The sequence below is a fragment of the Equus przewalskii genome, chromosome 23 (genome assembly GCF_037783145.1).
Source record: "Equus przewalskii isolate Varuska chromosome 23, EquPr2, whole genome shotgun sequence".
Lineage (NCBI taxonomy): Eukaryota > Metazoa > Chordata > Mammalia > Perissodactyla > Equidae > Equus > Equus przewalskii.
The window spans coordinates 13,394,627-13,421,531 of record NC_091853.1 but is presented as its reverse complement, the minus strand read 5'-3'; the positions used below and the strand labels follow the sequence as shown (position 1 = coordinate 13,421,531).

Below are 26,905 nucleotides of genomic sequence, written 5' to 3'. Positions count from 1 at the left end.
AGAAAAATACGACTACTAATCAGGAAAAAAATCAATCAGTATAAGCCAATTCAGACAGGATACAATTGACAGAATGCAGAAATGATACATATGCTCGATTCCCAAGACAAGGATTAAAATAGCTTTATAAGACTACTCCAGGTATTCAAGAAGGCAGAGAAAAATATGAGTATAAATGAGGAGAGAAATGGGAGATATTAAAAAGACCCAAACCAAGTCTCTCGAGATGAAAAATACAATTTCTGAGATGAAAAATATACCAGATGGGAAAATAACATATTAAACACTGAACAAGAAAAGGTTAGTACACTTGGAGACATAGTAACAGAAACTATCCAAAATGAAACAGAGACAGCAAAGACTGGGAGAAAGAAGAGAGTATCAGGGAGCTGAGGAACAACACGAGTGGCCTATCACATGTGTAACCTGTAACTGGAGTGAAAAAAAAACGAGGAGGGAGGGAACATCAACAGAAAAAAATATTTAAAGAAATAATGAAGGAAATTTTTCTATATTTAATGGAAATTCTGAATTCACAGATCCAAGAAGCTCAATGAACCCCGGCAGAAGAAATATGAAGAGAACCACACCAAGGTGCCTTATAATCAGATCGTTGAGAACCAGTTTGCGAGAGAAAAATCCTAAAAGCAGCCAGAGAAAATACTTTACAGAGAACAAAGAAAACAATAACAGAATTCATGTCAACAGTGACAAGCAGAGTAACATCTTTTTTTTTTTCTTTTTTTGAGGAAGATTATCCCTGAGCTAACATCTGCTGCCAATCCTCCTCTTTTTTGCTGAGGAAGACTGGCCCTGAGCTAACATCTGTGCCCATCTTCCTCTACTCTATATGTGGGACGCCTACAACAGCATGACTTGCCAAGCGGTACCATGTCCACACCCGGGATCTGAACCAGTGAACCCCAGGCTGCCAAAGCAGAATGTGCACCCTTAACCGCTGTGCCACCAGCCGGCCCCTGAGTGATATCTTTTAATGCACTGAAAAATTTGTTGACCTATCACTTTATATCTAGAAAAATAATCTGAAAGAAATGGAGGGAACATAAAGGCTTTTTCTAATGCACAAAAGCTGAAAGAACACATCAGACCAGCACTACAAGAAAAGTTTAAGTTCTTCAAGCAAAGAGAAAATAATACCAGATGGAAACTTGGATCTACAACAGGCACTGGCAGACTACTCCTACCACTTGTTTCTTAAATAAAGTTGTACTGGAAAACAGCTATCTTCACTCATTTGTGTACGCCTGTGGCTGTCTTGGTGCTACTTGGCAGAGGTGAGTGTCTGCAGCGTAGACTGTGTGGACTGCAAAGCTGAAAATGTTTACTTTCTGGCTCTTTACAAAAAAGTTTGCTGAACCCTGATGTACACAATGGAATAAAGAGCACTGGAAATGGCAAACATGAGTAAACAACAAAAAATTTTCTCATTTTTAATTTCTTGAAAAGAGAAGTGACTGGGTAGCAAAAATAATAAGAGTGAATTCTGAGGTTTACAACACATGAAGAAATAAAATATATAACAATAGCTCAAAGGCCAGGGTTGAGGAAATGGCAACATGGATGGACCTTGAGGGTATTATGCTGAGAGAAATAAGTCAGAGGGAGAAAGTCAAATACCATATGATCGCAAAAACGACGACAAAAAAAAACACATAGCATTGGGGATTGGATTGGTGGCTATCATGGGGGAGGGTAAAAGGGGTGATTAGGCTCACATGTGAGGGGATGGACTATAATTAGTTTTTGGGTGGTGAACATGATGTAATCTACACAGAATTCAAAATATGATGTACATCCAAAAATAAATTTAAAAAATTAAAATTAAAATTAAAAAAGGAAATGGAAGTAGGCTATTGTAAGGTTTTCATACTATACAGATAACAATCTGAGAATGATAATTTAAAGATATGGATTATAAATCCTAAAGCAACCATTCAAAGAGCAAAAACGAAAGAAAGAAGTAAAACTACTAAGTCAATAAAGGAAACAAGTGGAATCATAAAAAAATAATTAAAAAGGAAAGAAAAGAGAAAAAAAGCATAAGAACAAATGCGAAAGATAGAAAACACCAAAATGGTAAATTTAAACCCAAACATACTGATTATCACACTAAATTATCCAAACACTCCAATTAGAAAGAAGAGATTATGAAATTGAATAGAGAAGCAAGACCACACTACAATACTGCCTACAAGAACTCCACTTTAAAGATAAAGATACATTAAAAGAAAAAAGGTGGAAAATGATATACCATGCTAATATAAATCAAAAGAAAGCTGGAGTGGCTATATTAATATCAACAAAGTAGATTTCACAGCAAAGAATACTACAGTGGATAATGAGTGTGTAATTTAATAATAATAAATGGGTTGATTCATCGATAGGGCATAATAACCCTAGTAACAGTGTCAAAGTACTTGAAACAAACCTGATAGAACTGAAATAAAAAAAAAGACAAATCAACAATATAATTGTAGAGTTCAACAATTCTCTCTCAATAATTGAGCAACTAGACAGAAAATTAGTAAGGCTATACACTATCCATCAACTTGACTTAATTTATTATAAAATACTTATCCCAATATCAGACTACACATTGTTCTAAAGTATACATAAAACATTTACAGAGATGAAACATATTCTAGACTATACAATAAGTGTTGTAATTTAAAAGGATTAAAAGTATGTCCCTTAGTCAAAGTAAGATTAATTAGAAATCAATAAATAATAGAAACGAATTTGGAAAATCTCCAAACAACATACTTCTTGAAGAGAAAACTCATAAGGGTAACTAGAAAATATTTTGAACTGAATGAAAATAAAAACACAACATATCAAAATTCATGAAAAAAAATTCATGAAATGCAGCTTAAAGCAGTGCTTAAGAGAAATATTATGAACATTTCATGCTAATTTTACAACTTGGATAAAATCTTTGAAATTCAAAACTACCAAAGCTCATTCAAGAAGAAACAGATAACCCAAAGAGCCTTATATCTATTAAAGACACTGAATTTGTAGCTTAAAAACTTTCCTACAGAGAAAACTCCAGGCCCTAAAGGCTTCAGTATTGAACTCTACCAAGTGTTTAAGGAAGAAATAACATCAATTCCACACAAATTCTTACAGAAAAGAAAAGAGGAGGGAACATGCCCCAACTCATTCAACGAGGGCAGCATTCTCTGGATACCAAAGCAAGACAAAGACATCACAGACACACAAAAACTAGAAACCAGTATCCTTCATGAACACAGACACAAAAATTCTTAAGATTTTAAGAAAAGAGCCCAGCACTCTATAAAATAAATAAGACATCATGGGGAGGACTGCTGGGAAGATGGCAGCATGGGAGGACTCTAAACTCACCTCCTCCTATGGACGCAACAAATCTACAAGCCCCTGTGCAACAGTGGCCTCTGAGAGAGCAGGAACCTGGATAAAAAGAACTCCCACAACAAGGGACAACACTGACAGAGGTGGAAGAGGCAGAAACACCCCCTCTGCTGAGGGAAAAACACCTTCCAGCTGTGGCGCTTCACGGCCGGGAGCAGTCCTAAGGTATGAAGCTTCTCCTGGAGGAGCGGGTGATCTGAGGAGAGCTTTGCCACAATAAGCAGCCTTTGAATTCAGCACAACTGAGACGAGTGCCATAATACCTGGCTTTGCTAGCTATTAAAATCAATGTGGAATAACCCCAGAGAAGGTGTCAATCACAAGAGAAAGAAAGCCTGCTCTTCAAGGGTCCATGCACAGACTCACCAATTCTGGAAACCAACACAAAGACACCAGAAAGGTGCATAGACCTTTGGTAACAGAGACTCACTTGATAAACTCTGAGCGCATCTCAGAGATTCAGGAGATGGATGGGCCCACCTCCTCACGGACTGAGACACTGGCAGCAGCCATTATTATGACCCAGTACAGGCATGACAGATGCTGGCAGATGCCGCTGGAGTTCTTCCCTTGGCCTCTTAGCACATGGGTTTGCCCCGCCCACTACAGCACTGATTTAATCCAGCTAAGCCAGAGGAGGCAACCCCCACTAGGGACTGGCCCCACCCACCATCAAGTCCACAGGGAACTTGTGGGCCCACACAGGTGGGGTGTGTGGGACCTCCACAGCAGGGCAAGTGGGCCTGCCTCAGTGGGGCAGGGCATCCATTTGGGGTGGGACTGCATTGGTGGGATGTGTGGGCCCGAGGGTTTGTTGGCTGCAGCAGACTTGTGCTGCTGGCCATGTCAAACAGCCACACAGGGGATCTGCCCCACTTCCAATGCCTGAAATGACTGTGTGCTGCCATGCTTGAGGCCAGTCCCACCCAGCTGTGCTCCTGAGAAAGCTGACAATAGCCTCACTAGCTTGAGGACTACAGCAATTGTGACCCCTAAGCCTAGCAACCAGCCACACTGGGGGCCTGACTCACTTAAGAGCAAAACAGCAGCAGGTGTGTGCCATTAGACCTTGCAGCCAGCCATGCTGGGGCTTGCCCCACCTAATAAAGTGACTAAAGTGACCATAGCAGCCACATGCAGCTGAGCCTTACAACCAGCCAGTCCGGGGGCCAGCCTAGCCTACCTGTGCACCCACAGCACGATTAACTCCAGCACAACAGAAGGGCACATGTAGCCCACAAAGGAGACACTCCTGGAACATTTGCATCTGGTGATGAGAGGAAAGCACAGAACTGGGCCCTGTAAGGTATCTCTTACATAAGGCCACATCTCCAACATCAGGAGATGTAGCTGATCTACCTGATATATAGATACAAGCACAGAGAAGCAGGCAAAATGAGGAGACGAAGGAATATGTTTCAAATAAGGGAAGAGGACAAGTCCTCAGAAAAAGAACTAAATGAAACAGAGATAAACCATCTACCTGATAGAGAGTACAAACTAACAGTCATAAGGATGCTCACTGATCTTGGGAGCAGAATAGATGAACACAGTAAGAATTTCAACCAAGAATTGGAAAATATAAAAAAGAACCAATCAAAACTGAAAAACTGGGGCCAGCCCAGTGGTGCAGTGGTTAAGTTCACACATTCCACTTCAGCAGACCGGGGTTCAGATCCTAGGTGTGGATCTATGCACTGCTTGTCAAACTGTGCTATGGTGGGCATCCCACGTATAAAGTAGAGGAAGATGGGGATGGATGTTAGCTCAGGGCCAGTCTTGCTCAGCTAAAAGAGGAGGATTAGCGGTAGATGTTAGCTCATGGCTAATCTTCCTTAAACAAAACAAGACAAAACTGAAAAATGCAAAGGAAATGAAAAATTTACTACAGGGAATCAATGGCAGAGTAGATGACACAGCAGAACAGATCAGTGAGCTGGATGAAAGAGTAGAGGAAATCACCCAAGCAGAACAACAAAAAGAAAAAAGAAGTAAAAAGAAAAAGGACAGTCTAAAGGACCTCTGGGACAATATCAAGCATACTAACATCTGTATTAATGGTGTCCCAGAAGGAAAAGAGAGAGACAAAGGAGCAGAGAACCTATTTGAAGAAATAATAGCTGAAACCTTCCCAACCTAACAAAGGAAACAGATATCTAGGTATACAAAGCACAGAGAGCACCAAACAAGAGGAAGCCAAAGAGAGCCACACCAAGACACATTATAATTAAAATGTTAAGAATTAAAGATAGAGAATCCTAAAAGCTGCAAGACAAAGGCAACAAGTGACATACAAAGGAAACTAGCTGACTTCTCAGCAGAAACTTCACAGGCTAGAAGGGAGTGGCATGATATATTTCAAGTGCTGAAAGGAAAAAACCTACAGCCAAGAATATTCTACCCAGCAAGGTTATCATTCAGAATTGAAGGAGAAATAGAGAGTTTTCCAGACAAGCCAAAGCTAAAAGAGTTTATCACCAATAAACCAGGCTTACAAGAAATGCTAAAGGGACTTATTTAAGTGGAAAAGAAAAGACCACAATTTTATCAAAGAAAAAAATGACTGGTAAAGGCAAATATACAGTAAAGGCAGCAGATCAACCTCCTTTAAAGCTAATATGAAGGTCAAAAGACAAAAGTACTAAAAACATCTATCTCCATGATATGAGGTTAAGAGATACATAAACACAAAGAGGTTAAATATGATATCAAAAACATAAAATGTGGGGGGAGAGGAGTAAAAGTCTAGGACTTTTAGTAAGAGGTCAAACTTAAGAGACCATCAACCTAATATAGATTACTATTTACGAAGGTTATTGAACATGAACCTCATGGTAATCACAAACCAGAAACCTATAATAAATAAATGAAAAATTAAGAGAAAGGAACTCAAACATAATACTAAAGAAAGCCATCAGATCACAAGGGAAGAGAGCAAGAGAAGAAAGGAACAGAGAAGAACTACTAAAACACCCAGAAAAAAAGGTAACAGAATGGCAATAAGTACATATTTATCAGTAGCTACTTCAAATGTCAATGGACTAAATGATCCAATCAAAAGACACAGGGTGGCTGAATGAATTAAAAAAAAAAAAGACCCATATATACGCTGCATGCAAGAGACAAACTTCATACCTAAAGACACTCATAGACTGAAAGTGAAGGGATAGAAAAAGACAATCCATGCAAATGGCACTGAAAAGAAATCTGGGGTAGCAATACTTATATCAGACAAAACAGACTTTAAAACAAAAACTGTAACACGAGACAAAGAAGGGCACTGCATAATGATAAAGGGAACAATCCAACAAGAAGATATAACACTTGTAAATATCTATGCACCCCATATAGGAGCACCTACATATATAAAGCAACTATTAACACACACAAAAGGAGAAATAGTAACACAATAATAGTAGAGGACTTTAACACTCCACTTACATCAATGGACACATCATCCAAATAGAAGATTGATAAGGAAACACTGACCTTAAATGACACATTAGACCAGAGAGACTTAGTAGACATACACAGAACATTCCACCCCCAAAACGCAGAATATACATTCTTTTCTAATGCATTTAGAACATTCCCCAGGATAGATCATATATTAGGCCACAGAACAAGTCTCAATAAATTTAAGAAGACTGAAATAATACTGAGCATCTTTTCTGATCACAACGGTATGAAACTAGTAATCAACTATAAGAAGAAAACTGGAAAAGCCACAAATATGTGGAAATTAAACAAAATGCTACTTAACCACTATTGGATCAATGAAGAAAGCAAAGGAGAAATCAAAAAGTACCTGGAGACACATGAAAATGAAAATACAACATGCCAAAATTTATGGGATTCAGCAAAAGCAGTACTAAGAGGGAAGTTTATAACAATACAGGCCTCCCTCAAGAAATGAGAAAAATCTCAAATAAACAACAGTTCACCTAAAGGAACAAGAAAAAGAACAAAGCAGCAAATCAGTAGAAGGAAGGAAATAATAAAAATCAGAGCAGAAATAAATGAAATAGAGACCAAAAGAAAAAAAAGAAGAAGTTCAATGAAACTAAGAGCTGATTCTTTCAAAACACAAACAAAACTGACAAACCTTTAGCTAGTCTCACCAAAAAAAAAGGAAAGAAGGCTTAAATAAAATCAGAAACACAAGAAGAGAAATAACAACGGACACCTCAGAAATACAAAGGATTATAACAGAGTACTAGAAAAAGCTATATGCCAACAAATTGGATAATCTATAAGAAACAGATAAATTTTTAGAATCATGCAAGCTTCCAAAACTGAATCAAAAAGAAATAGAGAACTTGAATAGATCAATCACCAGTAAGGAGATTGAAACAGTAATCAACAACCTCCCCAAAAAACAAAAGTCCAGGACCAGATAGCTTCCCCAGTGAATTCTACCAAACATTCAAAGACGACTTAATATCTATCTTTTTCAAACTCTTCCAAAAAATTGAAGAGCAAGGGAAAGTTCCTAACTCATTCTATGAGGCCAACATTACCCTGATACCAAAACCAAACAAGAACAACACAAAAAAAGCAAATTATGGGTCAGTATCCTGATGAACACGGATGCAAAAGTCCTCAACAAAATACTAGCAAATTGAATACAACAATACATTAAAAAAATCATACACCATGATCAAATGGGATTTATTCCAGGGATGTAGGGATGGTTCAACATCTGCCAATCAATCCATGTGATACACATCAACAAAATGAATAAAAGTCACATGATCATCTCAATAGATGCAGAGAAAGCACTCAACAAGATACAACATCTATTTACGATAAGTCTGAATAAAATGGGTGCAGAAGGAAGTACCTCAACATAATAAAGCCCATATATGACAAACCTACAGCTATTATCATACTCAATGGTGAAAAAATGAAAGCTATCTCTTTAAGAACAGGTACCAGACAAGGATGCCCACTTTCAGTGTTCTTATTTGACACAGTACTGGAAGTCCTAGCCAGAGCAATCAGACAAGAAAAAGAAATAAAAGGGATCCAAATTGGAAAGGAAGAAGTAAAACTGTCACTATTTACAGATGACATGATTTTATATACAGAAAACCCTCAAGAATCCACTAAAAAACTCTTATAAATAATAAATGAATACTGTAAAGTGGCAGGATATGAAATCAGCATACAAAACTCAGATGCATTTCTATACACTAACAACAAAATAGCAGAAAAGAAATTAAGAATAGAATCTCATTTACAATCTCAACAGAGAATAAAATACCTAGGAATAAATTTAACCAAAGAGGCGAAAGACGTGCATACTGAAAACTATAAAACATTGCTGAAAGAAACTGAAGACAACACAAAGAAATGGAAAGATATTCTGTGCTTATGGGTTGGAAGAATTAACATAATTAAAATGTCTCTACTTCCTAAAGCAATCTACAGATTCAATACAATCCCTAGCAAAGTCTCAGTGACATATTTCATGGAAACAGAACAAAGAATCCTAAAATTTATATGGAATAACAAAAGATCCCAAATAGCAAAAGGAATCCTGAGAAAAAAGAAAAAAGCTGGAGGTATCACACTCCCTGATTTCAAACTATACTACAAAGCTATAGTAATCAAAACAGCATGGTACTGGCACAAAAACAGACACACAGGTCAGTGGAACAGAATCAAGAGCCAAGAAACAAAACCACACATCTCTTGTCAGCTAATTTTCAACAAAGGTGCCAAGAATATACAGTGGAGAAAGGAAAGTCTCTTCAATAAATGATGCAGGAAAGCTGCACAGCCACATGCAAGAGAATGAAAGTAGACCATTATCTTACACCATACATAAAAATCAACTCAAAATTAATTAAAGACTTGAATGTAATACCTGAAACTATAAAATTTCTGGAAGAAAACATAGGCAGTACACTCTTCAACACTGGTCTTAGCACCATCTTTTCAAATACCACGTCTCACCAGGCAAGGGAAACAAAAGAAAAAAAATAAACAAATGGGACTACATCAAACTAAAAAGCTTCTTCCCAGCAAAGGAAACCATCAACAAAACCAAAAGAGAACCTAACAATTGGGAGAAGATCTGCAAACCATATATGTGATAAAGGGTTAATATCGAAAATATATAAAGAACTGATACAACTCAACAACAAAGAAACAAACAATCCAATTAGAAAATGGGCAAAGGATCTGAACATTTTTCCAAAGAAGATATACAGATGGCCAACAGGCACATGAAAACATGTTCAACATCACTAATTATTAGGAAATGCAAAAGAAAACAATGAGATATCACCTCACACATGTCAGAATAGCTATAATTAACAAGACAAGAAATAACAAGTGTTGAAGAGGGAACTCTCGCACTGCTGCTGGGAATGTAAACTGGTGCAGCCACTAAAGAAAACAGTATGGAGATTCCTCAAAAAATTAAGAATAGATCTACCATATGATCCAGCTATTCCACTTCTGGGTATTTATCCAAAGATGACGAAAATACAAATGCATAAAGATAGTTGTACTATGTTCACTGCAGCATTATTCACAACAGGCAAGACCTGGAAACAACCTAAGTGTCCATCAATGGATGAATGGATAAAGAAGACATGGTATACATATACACAATTGAATACTACTCAGCTATAAAAAAAGATGAAATCCAGCCATTTGCAACAACATGGATGGACCTTGAGGGTATAAGCAAAATAAGTCAGATGGAGAAAAGTCAAATACCGTATGATTTCACTCATAAATAGAAGATAACAACAACAAACAAATGCACAGACACAGAGATTACATTGGTGGTTACCAGAGGGGAAGGGGGGAGGGAGGAGGGAGAAACAGTTGATAGGGCACCTGTGTACAGTGATGGACGGTAATCAGTCTTTGAGTGGTGAACATGATGTAGTCTACGCAAAATTCGAAATATGATGATGTACTCTGAAATTTATATAACATTATAAACCAATGTTACCTCAATTAAAAAAAATCATGATCAAGAGGGCAGTATCCCAGGAATGCAAGGTTGGTTTAACATTGGAAAATCAATGCAATTCACCCTAGGAACAGCCTAGTAAAAAAATTCATCTCAACTGATAGAGAAAAAGCATTTGACAAGCTTTAATACCCATTCATGATAAAAGCTATCAGAAATCTAGGAATAAACTGGAATCTACTTAGCCTGACGAGGGCATTTATGAAAAACCTACATCTAACATTATACTTTATTTGTGAAAGACTAAATCCTTACCTGAAAGGTGAAGAATAAGGCAAGGATTTCATTCTTACCTCTTCTATTCAACCCCATATTGGAGTTCATAATCAGCACACAAAAAAGGGAAGAAAGCAATTTTCACTTAAAGTAAACTGCTTTTTCCCCCCCAGATGATATAATTCTTTACAGAGAATCCCAAAGACACAACCACCTAAATTTAGTAGGGTCACAAGATATAATGACAATATATAAAAATCAACCATATTTCAATAAACTAGCAACAATCAAAAATTAAAATAAAAATACCATTTATACACTAATTTAAAAACATGAAATACCTAGGGTTGAATTTAACAAAATATGAGTAATACCAATACAACTAAAAACTTCGAAATACTGCTGAAATTAAACACTGAAATAAATGGAGGAATAGATCATCATCACAGATGAGAAGACTCAATATTGTTAAGATGTCACTTCTCTCCAAACTGATCTACAGATAAAAAAAAAAAATCCCAATAAAACTTTTAGGTTTTGTGTAGAAATTAATTCTAAAATTCATGTGTAAAATGACCTAGAATAGCCAAAACAATTTGAAAAAGAACAAAATTATATGACTTTAAGACTTATTATAAAGCCACAGTAATCAAGACAGTGTATACACAGACCACTAGAACATAACAGCAAGTCCAGAAACAGACCCTCACATACACAGCCTATTGACTTCGACAGAGATAGCAAGGCAGTTTAATGGAGAAAGGAAAGTCTTTTCAACAAATGGTGCTGAAACAACTGAATATTTATATGTAATCAAAATAAATATTGATCTTCCCATCACACCATATACAAAAATTAATGAACTGGATCACAGACTTAAATGTAAGACCTAAAACTCTAGAACTTTTCTGAGAAAATCTTAGTTTCTTGGGTTAGGAAAGATTTCTCAATAGGACACAAAAGGCTCAAACTATAAAGAAAAAATCAGTAAATCTGACTTCATCAAAATAAAAACTTTTGCTCTTCCAAAGACGTTGTTAAGGAAATGAAAAGGCAAGCCAAACACTTGAAAATATTTGCAATACATATATATATCTAACACATATTTTGTGTCTGGAATAAAGAATTTTTACAAATGAATACAAGGATGATAATCCAATAAAAATGAGCAAATGCTTGAACAGGCAATTGACTAAAGATATACAGGTGGCATATAAGCATACGAATGATGGTCAACATCATTGGCAACTAGAGATATGTAAATTAAAACCACAGTAAGATATCACTTGACACCCACTAGAATGGCAAAATTAAAAAAGACTGATGGTATCATGTGCTGGCCAAGCCGACGGAGCAACAAAACCATCATATATTGCTGGTCTGAATACAAAATGGTACAGCCACTTTGGAAAAGATTTTGGCAGTTCTTAAAAAGTTAAACATGCAGTGACCATATGAGTGAGCAATTCCACTCCTAGGCACATACTGAATAGAAATAAAAAACATGTCTGCACAATGAGCTGTATGTGAATGTTGACAGCAGCTTCATTCACAATGGCCCAAATCTGGAAACAACCCAGATATCCATCATCTAGTGGACAGATAAATAAATTATGGTATATCCACACAACTGGGTACTACTTGGCAATAAATAGGAACAAACTTTTGACAATGGAAACAAACTAAATAAATCTGTAAGACATTATGCTAAGAGAAAGAAGTAGGACATAACAACTACATACTGTATGACTCCCTTTATACAGAATTCTAGAAAAGGCAAAGTAACATGCCAGGAGCCAGCAAGTAGTGGAGGGAAGGACTGACTGCAAAGGTACATGAGGAAACCTTTCAGATTGATGGAAATGTTCTATACGATTGTGGTTGTGGTTATAAGACTGTATACTTTTGTCAAAACTCACAGAATTGTACACTTAAAAATTGGCGAATTTTACTGTATGTAAACCTGATGCCCCCATACACACCGAATTACAGAAAAAAAGAAGAGTGGTAAAGTAAAAGGAAACAATGGAGCCTAGAAATAACATGAGGATTTGAGACAAATGATACAATCAGCAATTTTTCAAGTTATGTTCTGAAAAAGATAAACAAAGGTTTTTGGCAGGATAGCGAACATTATATTTGCTGATTATACGTAAACCTACCTGAACTAGAGTGATTTTCTGGGGAATCAACCACTGTAGGAGCTGAACTGAGTGCTGCCGTGGACAGCTGAATTTGCTTTTCCTGATTCTGAACATCGTTAGGCTCAACCCGGTCCCCTTCTGCTGACTGCTGGGACTGGATAAGAGAGATGTAGAACTCCTCCAACTGGGGCAATGCGGAAGAATCTGAAGAACTCTTTAAGCCTGGCTGCTGCAGAATGGGAAAATGAGGCAAAAGCATGCAAAGTAACTGTTCGTATAATAGGAACAATTAAGCCTGTTTTGGTCCCTTACTTATATACAAAAGACAGATATTTTTCATATCATAATTAATAAACAAAACTCACTTTTTTTTTGGAGGATTAGCCCTGAGCGAACATCTGCTGCCAATTCTTCTCTTTTTGCTCAGGAAGACTGGCCCTGAGCTAACATCCATGCCCATCTTCCTCTACTTTATATGTGGGATGCCTGCCACAGCATGGCTCAACAAGCAGTGTGTAGGTCCACACCCGGGATCCAAACTGGTTAACCCCAGGCTGCCAAAGTGGAACATGTGAACTTAACTGCTGCGCCACCAGGCTGGCCCCAAACAAAACTCACTTTTAAGAACCTAGATACTCTCTAGGAAAAACAAGTCCTTCTCTAAATTAGTGACCATGAATTCAATTCAAGAAACACTTTTGAACACATATTATGAACAAACATGGCACTGAGTGCTGCCATGTACAGCTAAGGAAGAGTGGCAGGAAACAAGAGAAATAACATTCAGTGAGCACTCACTGTCGGGCAGTGCTAGGTTATTTGCAAGCGTTTCTTCATTTAAACATTGGTACAACCATTCTAGGATAGGTGTTATGTCTGAAGACGACTATGGCTTCTTTCTCTTAGTGTAATGCTTTTTATGAGAGGCTGAGCAGGTTATCCAATGTCAACCAGGAAGTGGCAGGTAGAAATCTGAACTCAGCCCCATCCATGTTCTCTGTGCTCCACCACACCGCCTCCCAGCAAGAAACGATCCCTGTCCCTAAGGAGCTCCCGGTTCTCCATTAGGGAAACAGTCTATGTGCTGCAGCTAGCCGTGAAGGGAGGCATTCCGCAGTGTGAACACCACACCAGGAGAACACAAAGGAGTTAAAGGAAGGCTCCTCAGAAGAAGAGACAAAATGGAGTATTAAGAAGCAGAGTTTGAGAGAAAAAGATGAACGTCCCAAACAGAGGCTAAATTTGGGCTAAAGTAAATGGAGTGACAAATTTTAACCATTAGATGCTATGTCGTACCTTATAGTCATTGCGGAAGTAGAAATAGTCTATGCTAACTTAGCAGCACTTACCTTCTGTGATGTTAACTGGCATTAACATGACTAACGCAGGCCCTACCAGGACTAGGCTGTAACAAACTGACCCAAGTGGCTTACAGTCTGGGAGTGGCCTAGAGTAAAGTGAAACAACGATCATACACAAACAGAAAATGCAGCTTTGTATGTTCTTCAGGTTCATGTGCAGTAGACATTTTAGATTAGCTGGTGTTCCTCTTTTGTCCTGTGACAAAAAATCTTGCTCACTTTCAAACATGGCTGGCATGAATGTGGCTTATATAATCATGTGATATACAAATGGCTACATGTGTAACCTTTTTTTGACAGAAAAAAATGAAACTCTAAAATTCCAGATGGCTAGGGCCAGCCCTGGTGGCCTAGTGGTTAAGTTTGATGTGCTCCACTTTGGCGGCCCAGGTTCGGTTCCTGAGTGTGGACCTACACCAGCCGTCAGTCAGCGCTCGTGCTGTGGTGGCGGAACACATACAAAAAAAAAAAGAGGAAGATTGGCAGCAGATGTTAGCTCAGGGAGAATCTTCTCCAGCATAAAATAAAATTCCAGATAGCTATACTGGCCATATAATATGGTACTTTGGGAAACCAAAGACCTGGATTCAAATTTTTGCTTGGTTTATGCAACTTACGTGTGTGCTTTAATTACCCTTTAAGTTTATTCTCACTTAAAATAAGGTTGAGCACCAGAGAGTTCTTTCAATAAAGCTTCAGTAACAAGTCAGTAAATATTAATATGATAAATTTTACAGTTCTAAAGATCACTAGTCTAAACCAGTCTTTGCAGATGGACAAACTGAGGCTCCAAAAGGCAACTTGTTGAAACCTGTAAATTTAGTTGGTGGTAAAGACTAAGCCCTGGTTTATAAAACTCTCAGACCAAGTGCTTTTTACTCTATGCCCTGCTGCCTATTTTCAGTAGATTAATAACAATCAAAATCAGAAATAAATTTTTAAAAGCTCTATCTCTTTTTTTCCTCATAAACATGATTTTGAAGAAAGATTCACTGTTACAACATATTTAAGACACATTCCGACAGATTTTCATGCTGAAAAACAAGAAGACAGGGGGATGCTTTCTAAATTTGAAGGACACTTTGAAAGCAGGTACCTGTAGTCAATTGAAACATTTAATTGAAAAGCAAGCGTCTCCTCCTCTGGAGTGGTCTAGCCCTGCTGCTCAAGGTGTGGTACGCCAACCAGCAGCTTCAGCATCCCCTGGAAGCCTGCTGGACATGGAGAACCTCAGTCCCCTTCCTAGACTTGCTCAATCAGAACCTGCATTTTCACAAGATTCTCAGGTGATCTGTACGCACATTACAGTTTGAGAAGCACTGCTATATCAGATTTATCCCTCCATAGTTATCAATGACCGACTGCCCCATAGTTGTCTGAAAATATACCTTCATGGAACTAGAGGTTAGTGGCAGAAGCTCAAGAAACAAGTTCATGATTTCTGAAACATTAACATACGCGATCAAAAGCACAGCCCCAAACCAAAATAACACGCAACTGCACACCCACTAAGATGGCTATAATTAAAAAAATAGATAATAACAAGTGTTGACAAAGATGTGGACAAACTGGAATACTCATGTTGCCAGTGAATGTAAAATGGTGCAGATGCTTGGAAAAGTCTGGCAATTCCTCAAAACATTAAACAGAGTTACCAAATGGCCCACCAATTCTACTCCATGGTATATACCTAATAAAATTCAAAATATAGGTCCACACAAAAACATGTACACAGGGGCCAGCCCTGTGGCTGAGTGGTTAAGTTCGTGTGTTCTACTTTGGGGGCCCGGGGTTTTGCTGGTTCAGATCCTGGGTGTGGACGTGGCACTGCTTGTCAGGTCACACTGAGGTGGCATCCCACATGCCACAACTAGAAGGACTCACAACTAAAAATATACAACTATGTACTGGGGGGAATTTGGGGAGAAAAAGCAGAAAAAAAAAAGATTGGCAACAGTTGTTAGCTCAGGTGCCAATCTTTAAAAAAAAAAATTACACAAATGTCACAGCAGCATTATTCATAATAGCAAAAAACTGGAAACAACTCAACTGTCCATCAGCTGAGAATAAACAAAATGTGGTCTATCCATACAATGTATTATTCAATCATAAAAAGAAATAAAGTACTGATACATGCTACATGATGAAACTTGAGAAGATTATGCTAAGAAGCCAGACACAAAAGGCCACATATTGTATCGATTCCAATTACATAAAACATCCCTAAGAATAAGCAAATCAATAGAAACAGAAAGTAGATTAGTGACTGCCTGGGGGCATAAGGGCCTTGGGGGGGCGGTGACAGCTAAGGGATGCTGGGTTTCTTTTGGGATAATAAAAATTTTCTAAAACTGCTGGTGGTGATGGATGCACAATATGCTAGTGAATATACTAAAAGCCATTGAAATGTACACTTTAAATAGGTGAACTGTATTGAAAGTGAATTATATCTCAATAAAGCTGAGGAGCCAGAGGACGGAGTCTGAGCCCCAGCAAGGTTTGCAGCTGAGATCCCCAAAAGGTCATGCTTTATGAGTAGGAGCCACATCTAAGGAGTTAGGACAAAGTGAAATAGAGCAGTCCTAACAAAGCCTAAAACCAGCCTCAGAGCGTGTGTTAAGGTGAGTGGCTGGTGTCTGCTGGGCACAGGACAGCTTACCCTCCCTGGAGGAGGGTGAGCCATCCAGTACCTCCGTAACTTTTTATCCATAATGTCCAACATTCAATTAAAAACAATCATGAGGTACGCTTCCCTTTTCTCCACCTCCCCCACTCCCTGGCCCATGCCAAGAACAGGATCAAATGACAAGATGAACTAGGGAAGGAAAAAAAAAAAAGACAATAAGAACATACCCAAAGCTGATTCAGATATTGACTTTATCTGAAAAAGACTTTAAAATAACTATGATTAACATGTTCAAGAAAGTAGAGGAAGTGACAGGCAAAACTCATAAAAATATGGAGAATTTGAACAGAATTTAAATCTATAAAAAAGAATTAAATGGACATTCTAGAACTGAAAAAATAATATGTTTTAAATTAAGAACTCAATGAGCAGGTTTGACAGCAAACTAGATCCTGTAAAAGACAGGATTAGTGCACTGGAAAAATCAACAGAAAATCTCCAAACTGAGGTACTGCAAAAGAAAGAAAGTAAACAAGAGAACAGAGCCCATGAGGCATGTGGAACTTAGCCAAAAGTTCTAACATATGTATAAGTGGAATGCCAGCAGGAAAGGAGAGAGATAATGAGGAAAAACAATATTTGCTTAGATAAACGGGCCAGAATTTTCTAAAACTGATGAAGGGCATCAATCTTCTGATTCAAGAAGCTCAGTGAACCATAAGCAGGGTAAACCCAAAGGACATAACATCTCAATATATAATTATCAAAGAGCTGAAAGCAAAAGACAGAAAAATCTTAAAAGAAGCCAGAGGAGAAAAAGACATTACCCTCAGAGGAGCAATGCTAACAGACAGCTGACAATTTAACAGAAGCCAGGACAAAATAGAATAACATCTTCAAAGAGTTGAAAGAAAAAAGTGCCAACCTAAAATTCGACACTCAGGGAAAATATCCATCAAAAATAAAGATTAAATTCAGAAATCTGGGAAATTAAACACAGTCCTGAACCACCACTGGGTCCCAAAAATAAATTAAGGAAAATTAGAAAATATCTTGAGACAAATAAAAATGAAACCACAGCATATCAGAATTTATGGGATGTACCAAAAGCTGAAGAGGGACATTTATAGTGATTAATGCCTAGATAAAAAAAGAAGAAAGATCTCAAATAAACAGCCTAACTTAACACCTTAAGGAACTATAAAAAGAACAAACTAAGTCCAAAATTAGCAGAAGGAAGGAAATAAAAATTAGAGCAGAAATAAATGAAACGGAGAATAGAAAAAAAAAATCAATGGAACGAAGAGTTGGTTTTTTGAAAATATAAACAAAATTGACAAACCTTCAGCTTGACTAATGAAGGAAAATAAATAAAATCAGAAATGAAAGAAGAAACATTACAACTGATGCCACAGAAATAAAAAGGGTCTTAAGAGACTACTACAAAAAAATTATACACAAGCTGGATAACCTGGAAGAAATGACAAATTCCTACAGACAACCTACAAAGACTAAAACATGAAGAAACAGAAAATCAGAATAGACCAATAGCAACTAAGGAGATTGAATCAGTAATCAAAAACCTCCCAACAAAGAAAAACCCAGGATCAGATGGCTTCACTGGTGAATTCTACCAAACATGTAAAGAAGAATTAATACCAATCCTTCTCAAATTCTTCCAAAAAACTGAAGAGAAGAAACATTCCCAAGTTCATTTTATGAAGCCAGCATTACCCTGATACCAAAGCGAGACAAAGACACTACAAGAAAGGAACACTACAAGAAAGGAAAACTACAGGCCGTTATCTTTGATGAACACAGACACAAAAATTCTCAACAAAATACTAGAAATCCCAATACAACAGCACATTAAAATAATCATACACCAAGTGAGATTTATCCCTGAGATGCAAGGATGGTTCAACATATAAAAATCAATTAATGTGACACATGACATTAACAGAATGAAGGATAAAAAAAATCACACAATCATCTCAATAGATGCAGAAAAAAGCATTTGACAAATTTCAATACCTTTTCATGATAAAAATTCTCAACAAACTAGGAATACAAAGAAAATTACCTCAAAATAATAAAGGCCATATGAGAAAAGCCTACCACTAACATCACATTCAATGGTGAAAAACTGAAAGCTTTTCCTCTAAAATCAAGAACAAGGTAAGGATGCTCACTCTCACCACATCTATTCAACATAGTACTAGAAGTCATAGCTAGAGCAACTAGGCAAGAAAAAGAAATAAAAGGCATCCATATTGGAAAGGAAAAAGTAAAATTATCTCTGTTTGCAGATGACATAATCTTATACATAGAAAATCCTAAGGTCTCCACCAGTAAATTGTTAGAACTAATCAACAAATTCAGTAAAGTTGGAGAATACAAAAATCAACACACAAAAATCAGTTGCATTTCTATACACTAACAATGAACAATCCAAAAAGGAAATTAAGAAAATAATCCCATTTACAATAGCATCAAAAAAAATAAAATAACAAGGAATAAATTTAACTGAGGAGGTAAAAGATCTGTACACCAAAAATTATAAAACACTGATGAAAGAAATGGAAGAAGACACAAATAAATGGAAATACATTCCATGTTCAGGGATTGGAAGAATTAATATTATTAAAATGTCCATACTACCCAAAGTGATCTACAGATTCAATACAATCCCTATCAAAACATCAAGGGCATTTTTTACAAAAATAAACTTTACCCTAAAATTTGTATGGAACCACAAAGGACCCCAAAAAGCCAAAACAATATTGAGAAAAAAATAAATTGGAGGGATCACACTTCCTGATTTCAAAATATGCTACAAAACTATAGTAATCAACACATTATGGTACTGGCATAAAGACAGACACATAGAGCAATGGAATGAAGAGCCCAGAAATAAAACCACACACATTCAGTCAGCTGATGTTTGATAAGGATGCTAAGAGTACACAATGGAGAAAGGATAGTCCCTTCCACAGATGGTATTGGGAAAACTGGATATCCACATGAAAAAGAATGAAACTGGACCCTTATCTTACACTATAGACAAAAGTCGACTCAAAATGGATTCCAGACTTGAACATAAGACCTGAAACTGTAAAACTCTTAGAAGAAAACATAAGGGAAAAGCTTCATGACACCGGCCTTGGTAATGATTTATTGGAAATGAAACCAAAAGCACAAGCAACAAAAGCAAAAAGAAACAAGTGGGACTACTTGAAACTAAAAATCTCTTGCACAGCAAAGGAAACAACACAATCACAATGATCATATATTATATGACATGCCCCAAACAGGCAAACCTATAGAAACAGAAAGCAGATTAGTAGTTGCCTAGGACTGTGGGAGGATGGGGAAGGGGTGGGACTGCTCATGGGTACCAAGTTTTTTTTGAAGAGGTGATGAAAATGTTCTAAAATGAATTGTAGTGATGGTTGCACAAGTCTGTGTATATTAAAAATCATCTGCATTGTGCACTTTAAATAAGTGAATTACATGGTATGTAAATTGTATTTCAATAAAGCTGTTATTTCTTAGAAACAAACTACATGAGAAATAAAATATAAAAGTCTATTTTATCCTGAAACTAAATCAACGCTCTCAAGAAATTTACATTTCTGGAACAGACTATTCTATGTAATACAGCATACTTTGAGTGCTCTCACACAAAGTAACCACATTCTGCAGGAAATATATCACTCAGAAGGTTCATCTTCCACAAATCTGCTTTTCAACAAGTCTCCTAGATTTGACTCCTTTATTTTCAATGTAACACGCAAAAGTACAGAGGCCTGATAGCCAAATTTCATGCTTCACACAAATTGTGCTGCTGTTTTCAGGACACTTGATATATTTGAGAAACACAAAAGAAACAGATTTTGTTTCAGGGTTAGTACTTTCTGCCAAAGCAATATTAAAAAAACCTGGCCTAGATGATAGGACAGATACAGAGCTCATGAAAATACTATTTTCTCTATCCCAACATAGAGTTTAATCAATATTTTAATTCTAGCTTCGAGATTTTCTTCTGAAGAGATGAATAACTATATTAAGTTAATTGAAATTAATCTAAAAATCAACTCCATTTTATGTATATGTATTCTACCAAATGCTGAGAGAGAGATCATTAACCAGAATTTTACTTTCTAGAAATGAAAGCACTTGCTCATGAGAACCTGTCACAACATTCATTAGACAGTCACCTTCTGACTCCTGGCTGTGTCTGTACTGTTTTCCCGAGCGCCCAGTCCTTCTGATTTTTGAACTTCTACTTTCATTCCATTCACAAGGCCTGAAGGCTGCCATGAATCATCCCACATATCTTTTGGCATAGAAAAACACCAATCCTAGAGAGAAAAAATTGCAACTATAAACTGAAATATAGTGCCACATGATCCAAACAGAAAATAACTTGGGCAAGGTAAAGGCAAGGCGGCAATGCAAATTACACAGGAAAAGGTATTTATTAACTTTTTATGTCAGTGTGACTTTTCCTTCTTGCTTTATCGGTCCATAACCAACGTCTTGAATTCTTTTGAACACATGGATCTCATAAAAATAAATACAACTCTGTAGTATTTTCCTCAATACTGTTTTCATGGCCAGATGATTCTTAATGACCATCCAGTATTCAAATGGCACAAATAGTGAGGAGCAACTTAACTGTAGATATTTCTTCTTTCTAATAATTGTGGGAAATAAATTTTAGATAGACAGGCCCAATATTAGCAAATATTTTTACTGCAGAGATCCAGACGTTATATTACAAGGCTAATGCAACAAAAATAAAATTAGAGAAAACAGTTTATTTACAGATCCTAAAACCTTGATTAGGTGCCAAGAATAAAACAAAAATCACAATGATTGAAAGGGTAGACAGGTACAATAAGTACATTGTTTATTCTCTCCTGCTTCATCCTGCCCCCCCTCCCTACCACGACCATTTTTGGGGGGAAAAAAATGCATTCCTCTGAATTACTGTCTGATAAATCCTTTTGAATTCCAGAATGTATAGCTTTCCTGAGTCTCAGATAATTTACATTTCCTTTTTTTCAGTAGTGATTTGCTTTCTGTTTCCCCAAGGATCTAACCTTCGGTGGCATTTCTTTACAGGATGGATATGGCTTCTTCCCATCAAGGTCTGAGGTAAATAAGTGGGAGGCAGCATCACCTCCGTTTCCCATTTTAGTCTGCAAAAGCAACCAGTTTTCATCCCAAATATCATCATCTATGGTCACTGACTCCAGGCATGGCATTCCAGTGGGGATCTCATCCTGGAATGTATCAGAAGACAAAGAAAAACTTTAATTTACAGTTCCTGTAAAACGAGATTTTAAAATTTAGGTTTACAAATTTCCTGATTCTAGGTAAAGACGGTAGTTTGAATACAGAATTTATTCCCTTCTGAAACATCACTAAAATATAAGTAAAGAGATTTGGGGTATGGTCAAAGAGAACAGAAGAGGAGAAAATACTATCTACATTCTGGATACAGGAAAACAGAAAAGTGACAACTTATTAAGCAGTCTTAAGAAAGTAGAGTCCTGAGCTTGTAGCAGAAAAAAGCAAGCAGCAACCGCAATTGATACCACAGATACTGAAAAAGCTCAGGAATTGCTACTGTGAGGTTTTTGGAAGTGAGAGTGTAAAGTGGGAACGAAAATAAGAGCATTGGTTGAAAGTCTGTGTAAGCAGCAGTCAGATCTCCAGTTACCCTCCCCTATTTCAAGAACCTGGGACACTATGCCTCTTCCTCCTGCAGGAAGACTAAAGGGTCTTCTGGAGGGTAGAACTGAGGGTGGAGCAAGCATAATAAAAAGAGTGGAATTAAGTGAAAGTTTCTATACTGAATATTGAGATTCCTGACTCTCCTTTCAATAGCAGGGCAGAGATGAGAATAAAGAATGCATGAACTTGAAGACAGTTCCATAGAAATTATCTAATCTGAACAATAGAGAGAAAAAAATTGGGAAAAAAATAAACAAACAAACAGAGCCTCAGGGACCTGTGGGACAATATCAAAAGGTTTTAACATTTGGGTCATTGGAGTCACAGAAGGAGAAGAGGAAGAGCGAAGTGCAGAAAAATTATTTGAAGAAATATGTCTGAAAACTTTCCAAATTTGGTGAAAGACATAAGCCTACAGATTCAAAAAGCTTAGCAAACCTCAAACAGGATAAACCCAAAGAAATCCATGCCTAGATTGATTATAATCAATCTGTTGAAATCTAAAGACAAGCTTCTTGAATGTAGTGAAAGAAAAATGACACATTATTACAGAGGAACAATTCCAGTACTGCATATTTTGCATCAGAAATAATGAAAGCAAAAAAGAAGAAGAATGAAATTTTTAAAGAGCTGAAAGAAAAGAACTGGCAATCTAGAATTCTACATCCAGCAAAAATATTCTTCAAGAATGAAGATGAATAAATTCACTCTCAATGAATAAAACTAAAAGAATTCACCGTCAGCTGGCCTGCCCTAAAAGAATTGCTAAAAGAAGTTCTTTGGCCAGAAAGGGGATGGTACCAGAAAGAAACTGGAATATCAGAAACCAAGGAAGAACAACAGAAATAGTAAATATCAGGGTGAATAGAACAGACTATTATTTTCCTCTTGAATTTTTTAGAATACGTTTGAAGGTATAAAGCAAAAAAATACAACATTATAAATTCTCAACATATATAGATGTTATACGTAAGTACAGCAGAAAGGAAGGCAGTAAGGAGTACACGGTGGTAAGATATCTACCTTCCACTCGAAGTGGTAAAATACCGATTAATTCCTAGAGTAACCAGTGAAAAAACTATACAAATAGCGATAATAAAAATATAATAAAAATTTAAAAATAATAAAGTAATAGACCTAAAATCAAAACATATCCATAATTATATTAAAGGTAAATGGTCTAAACATAGTAATTAAAACTCAGATTGCAAGGGGCCGGCCCCGTGGCCAAGTGGTTAAGTCCGCGTGCTCTGCTTCAGTGGCCCAGGGTTTCACCGGTTCGGATCCTGGGCATGGACATGGCACTGCTTCTCAGGCCATGTTGAGGTGGCGTCCCACATGCCACAACTAGAAGGACTCACAACTAAAAGAAATATACAACTATGTACTAGGAGGATTTGGGGAGAAAAAGCAGGAAAAAAAAACCCAACTCAGATTGTCAGAACGGATAAAAAACATGACCAAACTATATGTTTTCTCAAGAAACGTACTTCAACTATAAGGATGTTAGAAGTAAAAGGATGGAAGAAGATATACCATGCAAACACTCAAAAAAATAAAGCTGGAGTGGCTATAATGCTATCAGACAATGTAGGCTTCAGTGCAAAGAAAATAATCATGGATAAAGAAAAACATCTCATAATGATAAAAGGGTCAATTCACCAAGAAAACATAATCCTAAATGGATAGCGCCTAACACTAGAGCCTCAAGATAAAGAAAAAAGCTGACTGGAAGAAAGGAGAAAATAGACAAAATAAAGATTGTGGCTGGTGAATTCAACGTTCTTCTCAGTAATCAATAAACTAGTAGACAGCAAGGATATAGAAGAACTGAATGATAACACCAATCAACTGGATCTAACTGACATCAATAGAACATTCTACCGAACAACGCCTACATTCCAGGAACCAGAGCCCTCCTGGAGGGCCCCCTTGTTCCCTCAGACTGCAAAGTCTCTATGCTAATTCTCCCACAAGAAGACAGCTGGGTTGGCCAAGCCCAGGACTGTTATCATCATAAGTGCTGGCACATAGCCCAGACAAGGAGCCTTAAGGACACATGGTTTAAAGGGCATGTAGGCTAGTGCCCCTATACTATCCACCATTCTTATTCAGATTTCCCCAGTTTTACTTGTGCTTATTTGTGTGTGCGTGTTATTTAGTTCAATACAGTACTGACATGTGTAGGTTCGTGTATCCAACAGTGTAGTCAAGGTGATGAATAAATCTATCATCACAAGGTTCCCTTGTACTGCCCTTTTATAGCCACACCCACCTTCCTTCTACCAGCCCTCTCCTCACCATCCCTGATCCCTGGCAACCACTGATCAGTTCTCCATTTATAATATTTTGTCATTTTAAAAATGCTATGTAAATGAAATCATGTAGTATGTGACCTTTTGAAACTGGCTTTTTTCACTCAGTGTAATTCCCTGGAGATTCATGCAAGTTGCTGCGTGTATCAACAGTCTGTTCCTTTTGTTGCTGAGTAGTAGTCCATGGCATGTGTGTGTCACAGTGTGTTTCACCATTTGCCCATTGAGGCTGTTCCAGTTTTTAGCTATTGCAAATGAAGCTGCTGTGAACACCTGCTTACAGGTTGTTGTGTGAATGTAGTTCTCTGGAATAAATGCCCAGGAGTGCAATTGCTCGGCTGTATGGTAATTTCATGGTTAGTTTCAGAAGAAACTATCATCCTGTTTTCCAGAGTGCCTGTACCATTTTACAGTCCCTTCAGCAATGTATTGAGAAATCCAAGCCCACCAGACGAGATGCCCAACAATGGTAATACATCAACTGAATGAACGTGAGAGGCGTACCCAACCCAGTGCATATCAGAGGCTGACAAAAGGACGTGATGTGACAGTACATCTACAGACAAGAGCTAATCAAGGAGAGTCACTACAACCACAGATGGGCACTCCAAACAACTTGCTTTTTCCTCTGCCACAAGAGCTCCCTACTGAGACCCACACAGTCACTTGGTCCTGGGATGGGCAGGTGGTGCCCCACTGGTGTGGTCTCACAGCCCCCTGGAGAAGAGAGTTAAAATTGGGTATCACAGTAACAACTTCAGTTCCCCAAGGTACATTCATCCTTTCCCTCTGGTGTGTCTTGTTAGGCAGTTATGACCTCACTGTTTTAGTTCCCTTTAAACATCTTACTTTTTGCCCTTAGAACAACATCTGCCAACCTTTTCACTGCTTGGACACGCACCATTGCTGACATACAAAACCACTCCAACTTCTGGGTGTGCAGCGAGCTGCCTCTCTTCAACCATGGGGTTACCATGGCGTCTCCAAGCTGCCAATGCCTCTGTCTGGAGAGCCCTGCAAGAGTGGAGGAACGTTGTGCACTTTCCCATTTCTACTCCCCTCCTGCCAAGTAACCTGTCCTTGCTTTTTACTACTTCTTTTATTTTCGTGTTGTGCTCTCTATTGCTGTGGAGGACTCTGGCTACAATGCTCCTCTCTGTGTCTGGCTCAAGGGAAACTGTGGAAGACTGGCACGATGAGACTGTAAGGGCCACCTGGACACATGAGGGGTGAAATGTAGGGGCACTAGCCAACGTGCCCTTTAAACCATGTGTCCTTGAGGCTCCCTGCCTGGGCTATGTGCCAGCACTCATGATGATAAGAGTCCTGGGCTTGGCAAAGCCAGCTGCTTTCTTGGGGGAGAGTTAGCACAGAGACCCTCGCAGTCTGAGGGAACACAGACGCTCTCCAGGAGGGCTCAGGCACTTGGAAGACAGGTCACACAGGGACAGTCCCCGTTGACAAGCAGGCAGCCTTTGTTCCTCTGCCTACTTAAGCGAGCTTCTCTCAGGGGGAGATAGCAGGTGCACGTTGCCAGTCCAGCTGGGTGCCACTAGACCTTCCCTGCAAGTCAGTCCCCAGTAAACCCATATGTCTTATTCACTGTCTCTGGGTCTTTTCTTTGGTCTCTCAGCAACCTATCCCACACCCCTCACCCAGCTGGGCACGTGGCGGGACAACTGTATCAATATCAATATCCTGGTTGTGATAGTATACTACAGTTTTGCAAAGTGGGACCATTAGGGGAAGTGGGTAAAGACTACATGGGATCTCTGTATTATTTCTTATAACTGCACACGAATCTTCAGTTATCACAATAAAAATGTCAGATAGAAAATAAAAAAGAAATAAATTAAATTCTACATTCTCTTTTCCAGAAAACAGAAGAGGGAGGAACACTTGTGGACTCATTTTATGAGGCCAGCTTCACCCAGGAACTAAAACCAGGCAAGGACAGTACAAGAAAACTACAGTCCAATATCCTTCATGAAAACAGATGCAAAACTCTTCAACAAAATATTAGTGAATGGAATCCAGCAATATATAAAGAATAATAAACCATGACCAAGTGGGGTTTATCCCAGGAATGC

The 26,905-nt window shown here is 37.8% G+C and overlaps 1 protein-coding gene across 16 annotated transcripts in view; it reads right to left on the bottom strand.

Moving 5' to 3' along the window:
• The window catches only part of TDRD5 (tudor domain containing 5), an 82,805-nt gene that overhangs the window by 2,541 nt on the left and 53,359 nt on the right, over nt 1-26,905 (bottom strand). For 7 of the 16 annotated variants that reach the window (XM_008543525.2, XM_070591707.1, XM_008543537.2 and 4 more), the window contains 3 exons: nt 21,864-22,046; nt 20,976-21,119; nt 12,787-12,997 (listed from right to left, as the gene is read on the bottom strand). In XM_008543525.2, coding sequence (XP_008541747.2) covers nt 12,787-12,997; nt 20,976-21,119; nt 21,864-22,046 — 538 coding nt within the window. The remainder of the gene's footprint in view (nt 1-12,786; nt 12,998-20,975; nt 21,120-21,863; nt 22,047-26,905) is intronic. The other 9 variants (XM_070591712.1, XM_008543545.2, XM_070591714.1 and 6 more) reach the window with 2 other exon arrangements.